General features: G+C 43.1%; 1 protein-coding gene and 1 long non-coding RNA gene across 3 annotated transcripts; one reads left to right on the forward strand and one right to left on the reverse strand.

Moving 5' to 3' along the window:
• Positions 1-655: 655 nt before the first annotated feature.
• LOC118377328 (peptidyl-prolyl cis-trans isomerase A-like) lies at positions 656-5,731 on the reverse strand. Its single transcript, XM_035764219.2, has 6 exons — positions 5,308-5,731; positions 4,937-4,967; positions 4,755-4,843; positions 4,527-4,623; positions 3,764-3,839; positions 656-1,448 (listed from the first exon to the last, which is right to left on the reverse strand). The coding sequence occupies exons 1-6, from the start codon at positions 5,467-5,469 to the stop codon at positions 1,313-1,315; spliced, it is 591 nt and encodes a 196-aa protein (XP_035620112.1). The 5' UTR covers positions 5,470-5,731; the 3' UTR covers positions 656-1,312.
• Positions 2,643-3,821, forward strand: LOC127915494 (uncharacterized). Of its 2 annotated transcripts, XR_008091296.1 has the most exons (4): positions 2,643-2,786; positions 2,883-3,010; positions 3,544-3,607; positions 3,716-3,821. It is a non-coding gene; the product is annotated as an uncharacterized LOC127915494 (long non-coding RNA). The 2 variants fall into 2 exon arrangements; XR_008091295.1 differs by lacking the exon at positions 3,716-3,821 and having other exon boundaries at positions 3,544-3,637.
• Positions 5,732-8,969: the final 3,238 nt, after the last annotated feature.

Raw genomic sequence — 8,969 nt, forward strand, 5'->3', positions numbered from 1 at the left:
GTCCGATGGCCATTTGATTGTCCAGCAGTGTTATGGTTTGGGGTTCGAAGCCTTTTGGTCGTAGACTTGGCGCTCTGGTACCGCTTGCTGGGCGGTAGCAGAAAAAAAAATGTCTATTACTAGGGTGGCTGGAGTCTCTTACAATATTTTGGGACTTCATCTGACACCGCCTGGCATAGAGGTTCTGGATGGCAGGAAGCTTGGCTCCAGTGATGTACTGGGCCGTACGCACTACCCTCTGTAGAGCCTTGCGGTCGGGGGTCGAGCAGTTGCCATACCAGGCCGTGATGAAACCGGTCAGGAAGCTCTCGATGGTGCAGCTGTAGAACATTTGATGATCTGAGGACCCATGCCAAATATTTTCGGTCTCCTGAGGGGGAATAGGTTTTGTCGTGCCCTCTTCACAATAGTCTTGCTATGTTTGGAAAATGATAGTTCGTTGGACATGTGGACACAAAGGCACTTGAAACTCTCAAACCGCTCCACTACAGCCCCATCGATGTTAGTGGGGGGCCTGTTCGGCCCTCTTTTTCCTGTGGTCCACGATCAGCTCCTTTGTCTTGATCACATTGAGCACCACACTGCCAGAACTTACTTGTGAAAATGTGCTGGAGCAAGAAAAGTACGAAGGCAAAGAAAACACGCAAACGCCAAAAACCCATCTGACGTTTATTCCAGATGTCACTGCCAGTCCCTGTTACAAAACATTTTAGGCTTTCCAGAATCATTGTCTTTTTTACAGACAAACTGGTTAACCGAGGCGCACGCACAGGCATCAACTAGTTTATCAGATATGTTTACATTGAATGAGTTAGCTTAGCACTGGCCCAGTAAGTAGATGGTTGACAACTCTACCGAAAAGATCAACCACAGAATAAGTCTAACTTTCCCTTTCCCCAATAAAAACAGTGTTTGACATAATATCCCTGAAGAAAGAAAAACAAAAACACTTGTCAACATGCCATACAGACACAATTGATGTGTTTAAAGACACAATCCTATTCTGATCTTTTGCTAATCATTGCTATTTTGATCAATGAGCTCAGATATTTTACCAATAAAATTGAGCCGTCTGTGTAAACACAGCCCATGTTCCAGTCTGTATCGTAAACAGTAGATCATTTCACATTGAAAATCACAGTAGCAGGGGGTTCAGAAACCATCACACCGACTCCATACCAGATCCCTCTATAGTGCACTATTAAGGCTCTGGTCAAAAGGTATGCACTACATAGGGAATAGGGGTCCATAGGACTCTGGTCAAAAGTAGTGCACTATATAGGGAATAAGGTGCCATTTGTCCGGTCCAAAGCTACTTAAGCTCTCCACAGTCTGCGATGGTGATCCTCTTGGAGGTACGCCCAGAACGGGATCCGAACGACTCCACTTTCCTGATCACATCCAGTCCCTCGGTCACACTGCCAAACACAACATGTTTGCCATCCAACCTGAGAGAGGAGAAGAAATGTGAAGGGGAAAAAAACATTTATTATCACTGGGAAAAAAAGAGTCATTACGGTATGAGTAAGTACTGTCCTCATGAAGAGTCTCAGTGCTGATCTAGGATCAGACCCCTCCAGTCCATATAAGATCTGTTGTTTATGATCTAAAAGGCAGAACTGAGCATCTCAGTGCTGATCTAGGATCAGACCCCTCCAGTCCATATAAGATCTGTTGTTTATGATCTAAAAGGCAGAACTGAGCATCTCAGCGTCTCAGTGCTGATCTAGGATCAGACCCCTCCAGTCCATATAAGATCTGTTGTTTATGATCTAAAAGGCAGAACTGAGCATCTCAGCGTCTCAGTGCTGATCTAGGATCAGACCCATCCAGTCCATATAATATCTGTTTATAATCTAAAAGGCAGAACTGAGCATCTCAGCGCTGATCTAGGATCAGACCCCTCCAGTCCATATAATATCTGTTGTTTATGATCTAAAAGGCAGAACTGAGCGTCTCAGAGTCTCAGTGCTGATCTAGGATCAGACCCTCCAGTCCATATAATATCTGTTGTTTATGATCTAAAAGGCATTACTGAGCATCTCAGTGCTGATCTAAAAAAAAAAAAAAAAAAAAAAAATAATATGCCATTTAGCAGACGCTTTTATCCAAAGCGACTTACAGTCATGTGTGCTACATTCTACGTATGGGTGATCCCGGAATTGAACCCACTACCCTGGTGTTACAAGCGCCATGCTCTACCAACTGAGCTACAGAAGGACCACTAGGATCAGACCCCTCCAGTCCATATAATATCTGTTGTTTATGATCTAAAAGGCAGAACTGATCCTAAAATCAGCCCTTCTACTCTGAGACTCTTAACGACTATGAGCAGGGCAATATGGAGGGAAATCCGCAGCACGATAAATTGGCTGATTTAACACAATGAGAAATAAAACGACACATCAACGTGCACCTCAGTTACTTTGCTATGAATTTCTACTACTTTGAACATTGTAGTTATCAATTGTCCAAATTAGCATACATACATACATTTCTTTAGTATAGGATAATTATTGTACATAATGATATCAGTAAAATGTTTTCAGTTTATCGTCCCAGCTCTACTATGGGCCATGGTTTGCCCTAGTAAGGTCTGTCTGTACGTACCACTCAGTCTCAAAAGGTCTGTCTGTACGTACCACTCAGTCTCAAAAGGTCTGTCTGTACGTACCACTCAGTCTCAAAAGGTCTGTCTGTACGTACCACTCAGTCTCAAAAGGTCTGTCTGTACGTACCACTCAGTCTCAAAAGGTCTGTCTGTACGTACCACTCAGTCTCAAAAGGTCTGTCTGTACGTACCACTCCGTCTCAAAAGGTCTGTCTGTACGTACCACTCCGTCTCAAAAGGTCTGTCTGTACGTACCACTCTGTCTCAAAAGGTCTGTCTGTACGTACCACTCAGTCTCAAAAGGTCTGTCTGTACGTACCACTCAGTCTCAAAAGGTCTGTCTGTACGTACCACTCAGTCTCAAAAGGTCTGTCTGTACGTACCACTCAGTCTCAAAAGGTCTGTCTGTACGTACCACTCTGTCTCAAAAGGTCTGTCTGTACGTACCACTCTGTCTCAAAAGGTCTGTCTGTACGTACCACTCCGTCTCAAAAGGTCTGTCTGTACGTACCAAAAAGGTCTGTCTGTACGTACCACTCTGTCTCAAAAGGTCTGTCTGTACGTACCACTCCGTCTCAAAAGGTCTGTCTGTACGTCCACTCTGTCTCAAAAGGTCTGTCTGTACGTACCACTCTGTCTCAAAAGGTCTGTCTGTACGTACCACTCTGTCTCAAAAGGTCTGTCTGTACGTACCACTCTGTCTCAAAAGGTCTGTCTGTACGTACCACTCTGTCTCAAAAGGTCTGTCTGTACGTACCACTCTGTCTCAAAAGGTCTGTCTCTACGTACCACTCCGTCTCAAAGGTCTGTCTGTACGTACCACTCCGTCTCAAAAGGTCTGTCTGTACGTACCACTCCGTCTCAAAAGGTCTGTCTGTACGTACCACTCCGTCTCAAAAGGTCTGTCTGTACGTACCACTCTGTCTCAAAAGGTCTGTCTGTACGTACCACTCAGTCTCAAAAGGTCTGTCTGTACGTACCACTCAGTCTCAAAAGGTCTGTCTGTACGTACCACTCAGTCTCAAAATCTGTCTGTACGTACCAAAAGGTCTGTCTGACAAACTCCGAAAAGGTCTGTCTGTACGTACCACACAGTCTCAAAAGGTCTGTCTGTACGTACCACTCCGTCTCAAAAGGTCTGTCTGTACGTACCACTCTGTCTTGTCGGTGCAGATGAAGAACTGAGAGCCGTTGGTGTTGGGCCCAGCGTTGGCCATTGACAAAATGCCTAAATGGACAAAGAAACAGCAGCACATTACGTGATTTTAACTAAAAGAGAAGAAGGTTACAAGTAACCAGAAGGTTACAAGTTCAAACCCCCGAGCTGTTGTTCTGCCCCTGAACAGGCAGTTAACCCACTGTTCCTAGGCCATCATTGCAAATAAGAATTTGTTCTTAACTGACTTGCCTGGTTAAATAAAGGTAAACATTTTTTTTTTTTTAAAAGCCAAGTTGCATTTGGGTAAGGAGAGTTACTATGACAATATTAAGATAATCTAAAACAGGGCTGTTGAATTCCGGGTTCTGGTTTATGCTTCTACCTGGTAGTTAATAACACACCCCTGGTGTCCCAGGTCTGAGTCAGTCCCTGATTAGAAGGAGAGAATGAAAACCAGAAATGGCCCACTAGGATCAGGATTGAACAGCCCTGAACTAAAACATCAATAAGAAGCACTGCTTAATTACCGATCATCAAAAAACACAAAGAAAAGCAATATTTGGTCAATTGATTCCTTATGGCTTGTTAACCCAGAATAATTCATCATCCTGGTCCACCACATTGGGTTCATTATGCTGTTAAGCTCTCATTGAAATATGGGCAGCGCAATGCTGCCACCTAAGGGTTGAGAGGGGACATAACTTCAAACATTTTTTAAACGCACACTGTTTACCAAGAAGGGGAATTAATCATTACCAGGTCCTGTGTGCTTCAGCTTGAAGTTCTCATCTTCGAATTTGGTTCCGTAGATCGATTTTCCTCCGGTTCCGTTGTGATTAGTAAAGTCTCCTCCCTGTAGGAGATGAATAAGAGACACATTTAGAGGGGGGGTCGAGGACAGGCCCGTGAAAAGACAGAGACAGACGTCATGCTTTACCCCCACGAAATGACATAACCCTCTTAACAGTCATTAGGCCAACCTACCTGGCACATGAACTGAGGAATGACTCTGTGGAAGACAGACCCTTTGTAGCCAAAACCCTTTTCACCTGTGCACAGGACTCTGAAGTTCTCTGAGGAGCAAAAACAAAGGTCCTAGTCTATGGATACAAAGTATGATGTCACATTATTGAATATTGAATCGTCCCCCCCCCCCCCTCCTATACCTGCTGTTTTTGGTACCACATCAGCATTCAGCTGCGAAATAAATAAAAAATAGCATTGGTTATGATATAGTCTAGTCCGTTGTGATACAGTCCGTTGCATGCAGCGTTAATAAAATAGACCTAGAGTAAGGTTGCAGAGCTGGCATGTTAATTCATTGTGTTTTAACTCCGACTGAGTGTTCTTCACGTTGGTGACAAGTTGCAGCATGTTGTCATGCTTTAACCTACTCCGTGTCCTCGTGCACCTCATGATACCAATGGACAGGCTACCCGTTATCTCGTAAAGCCGAGCCCTAAAACCCATCAGAAATAACATTTGTATAGCTACGCAACTCGCGGATCAAGTTCCTGGTCAAGAGAACTGAACTCACCTCGAAGGTTACTCTCCCGAGGGACTGGTTGTCTGCAGCAATGTCAAAGTAGACAACAGGGTTAGTGGCTGCCGGGCCAGCAGAATACATCCGGGCGGCGGTGAACGCCAACGAACATCCTGAAATGAGCTTTATCCGACTCGATAAAGCGTTAAGTAGCATTTCAACGCAACTTGTTAACACAAAAATGCACTTGAGATGGAGTGAACTATCACGCGAGGCGCTGACACACACACAGCCGACGGCAAAAAGAGGACGTTCACAAGATTATCAAGGACAGTGTGGTGTTTAAAGGAATCAGCGTTGTGTTGTGCTGCGCATTAATGCTATCTAGGAATCAGCATTTCGCTGTGCTGCGCATTTGTGTTCTCTGGCAATCAGGGTTGTGCTGCAAGTATAGATAGTTTCCTGCGTACCTGGAGTGTGTCTGAAAGTGGACGTTGCAAAACAAGTGGGTGGATCAACAGCGACGGGGAGTAACATCAGAGCTCCATTATTGGTTAGACCGGGCATAGCTAAGTGCATTGCGGGTCAGCTGAATGTTTACATAGCAGGTTAAAGAGAACTAACGTAAGCAGGTTAGGTGAATGAGGTTAATTAAGGTTAGGAAAAGGATTAGGTTTAGCTAAAATGCCAGTTGTCAACACTTGACTCTTCATGCTGCCCAATCAGCCACGCAAAACGGTCGTGAGTGGAAAAAAATAAAGGGGAGTCCACATACATCTGTATATACAGGGTCAGTGCCAATACCATATTTACAATGTGCAGGGACACTGGAGGGTTAGATATGTATAGGGGTAAGGTGACTAGGCATCAGGATATATGATAAACGGAGTAGCAGCAGCGTATATGATGATTGAATGCGAGTGTGTGCGTTTGTGTAGAGTCAGTATTAATGTCTGTGTACGTTACGCGTTTGTGAGCCAATGAAGTGGCACAGCAGTCTAAGACACTGCATCTCAGTGCCAGAGGCATCACTACAGACCCTGGTTTGACTCCAGGCTGTATAACATGATTGGGAGTCCCACACGGTGGCACACAATTGGCCCAGCGTTGTCCAGGTTTGACCGGTATAGGCCGTCATTGTAAATAAAAATGTGTTCTTAACTGACTTGCCTAGTTTAAATAAAGGATGAATAAAAAAAAGTCTGTTTTGGAATGTCAGTGCTTAAATACAAGATCAATGCAGATTTTTCTTTATCTATGGAATGATCCCAAACACACACTTCCATCAGCAAGGGCATTGAAGATGAAACAAGATGACAATGATCCCAAACACACCGATAATGGCTTCGTAAAGAAGCAAAGATCCTGGATTTTCTTTATCTCATCCCCATAGAAAATCTTTGGAGGGAGTTGAAAGCCCAGCAACAGCCCCAAAACATCACTGCTCTAGAGGAGATCTGCATGGAGGAATTGGCCAAAATACCAGCAACCGTGTGTGAAAACCTTGTGGAGACTTACAGAAAACATTTGACCTCTGTCATTGCCAACAAAGGGTATATAACAAAGTATTGAGATGAACTTTTGTTATTGACCAAATACTTATTTTCCACCATAATTTGCAAATAAATTCATAAAAAATTCTACAATGTGATTTTCTGGATTTTTTTCTTCATTTTGTCTGTCATAGTTGAAGTGTACATATGATGGAAATTACAGGCCTCTCTCATATTTTTAAGTGGGAGAACTTGCACAATTGGTGGCTAACTAAGTACTTTTTTGCCCCACTGTATGTCTATATTTTTAAATCAAATAGACATCCAGGTAACTGCCAAAATAAAGGAAACACGTGGAGTAAATGAGGGAAACAAAGTATATTGGAAGCAGGTGCTTCCACACAGGTGTGGTTCCTGGGGTAATGCTTAAGGTTCCTGAGGTAATGCTTCAGCTTCCTGAGGTAATGCTTCAGCTTCCTGAGGTAATGCTTAAGGTTCCTGAGGTAATGCTTAAGGTTCCTGAGGTAATGCTTAAGGTTCCTGAGGTAATGCTTAAGGTTCCTGAGGTAATGCTTAAGGTTCCTGAGGTAATGCTTAAGGTTCCTGAGGTAATGCTTCAGGTTCCTGAGGTAATGCTTAAGGTTCCTGAGGTAATGCTTCAGCTTCCTGAGGTAATGCTTAAGGTTCCTGAGGTAATGCTTAAGGTTCCTGAGGTAATGCTTCAGCTTCCTGAGGTAATGCTTAAGGTTCCTGAGGTAATGCTTAAGGTTCCTGAGGTAATGCTTAAGGTTCCTGAGGTAATGCTTAAGGTTCCTGAGGTAATGCTTCAGCTTCCTGAGGTAATGCTTAAGGTTCCTGAGGTAATGCTTAAGGTTCCTGAGGTAATGCTTAAGGTTCCTGAGGTAATGCTCAAGGTTCCTGAGGTAATGCTTAAGGTTCCTGAGGTAATGCTTACGGTTCCTGAGGTAATGCTTAGTGTGACGTATAGAAATGCCGGGCAGGCCATTATTTTGGCTAGCATGGCAATGCTAACATAATACTTTATGTTGACGTTTTGGCAGTTACATGTACCTACTCTGGTCCGGGGTCCTCCTGACGACTCAGGTATATGGTATAGGGTGGGCCCCTCGGGCCTCAACTTGGTTTATAATCCAGAAAAATTATTGACGACAAGAAAAACAATGGTATACAGATATCATCTGAATACATATTTATTAGATAAATATTAGCTTGTCACATCATCTAACTACATACAATAATTCTGCAAGACTAAAAATCACAATTAGTTCCTTTTATTTTTCTGACCAGTTTTTAGAATATGAAATGATTGTACATACAATGTACAAACATTGAGACAAAATGGCCACCTTTTCACCTTAGCTTGTACTATTTAGATTTCATTAAAAAAAATGCCCAAACTATGGATTTGGATACAATCTGTTTGGGTTTGGACCCCCAATTCACCCCTCCCCCTGGTATTTTCCTCAATATTTTCTTCTTCTTTTCTTTACAGTTGTAGCACCTCAGATACTCAGGTGATAGAATAGTACACGAAAGCTAATTATTAACATGTAGGTCAAACATAGCTGTCCCAGTCCCCCTTAAGTAACAAAAGAGGTCAAATTACAGAGAAGGGTCACCAAAAAAATGTAAAGAAAATATTTTTCATAACTAACACGTTTTTCATTTTCAAGTCAGGCCTTCTACCAATTGAAGAGGTTGCAAGCTTCTTCATATTCTGAATAAAAAAAAAACCACATTCGCAGGGAAAATGAACACATTTGTTGTTCACAAAGTGTCTCCATTCATTTACATTGTGTACAGGTTTATCTTAGGGCCAACAGATATCCACTTTAGCAGTCTCCCATGCAGATCGTTCCCTAAAAGCCTAAACGGGTGGTGCGCCGCCTCTCAGTTTTTGTTTTTTATTTTTCCTGTTTGAAACCGTATTTTCCACAGAAACACTATACTTCCGGGATGATGATTGTTACAGATTTAGGTTGCCCTCTACACAAACCTGTTCATATGTAAACATGGCAAAATGTGAAATGGCAAAATGTGAAATGATAGCTATGCATCTCCTAGCTCTGGAAACACACCCCGGGACCAGAGCTAGGTATCGCCGTGGGAACGATCGCCGTGGGAACGATCGCCGTGGGAACGATCGCCGTGGGAACGATCGCCGTGGGAACGATCAAGTTTAGGTTTCAATTTTTTTTTTAA

This window comes from Oncorhynchus keta, chromosome 3 (assembly GCF_023373465.1).
Source record: "Oncorhynchus keta strain PuntledgeMale-10-30-2019 chromosome 3, Oket_V2, whole genome shotgun sequence".
Taxonomy (NCBI): Eukaryota; Metazoa; Chordata; class Actinopteri; order Salmoniformes; family Salmonidae; genus Oncorhynchus; species Oncorhynchus keta.

What these genes read in the sequence shown, in the direction of transcription:
- LOC118377328 (XM_035764219.2), bottom strand. Translation starts at nt 5,469, where the DNA reads ATGCTACTTAACGCTTTATCGAGTCGGATAAAGCTCATTTCAGGATGT. An exon ending in TCGGGAGAGTAACCTTCGAG is followed by an intron (nt 4,968 to 5,307) that starts GTGAGTTCAGTT and finishes TTTATTTCGCAG; the next exon opens with CTGAATGCTGATGTGGTACC. An exon ending in GCTGAAGCACACAGGACCTG is followed by an intron (nt 3,840 to 4,526) that starts GTAATGATTAAT and finishes TTGTCCATTTAG; the next exon opens with GCATTTTGTCAATGGCCAAC.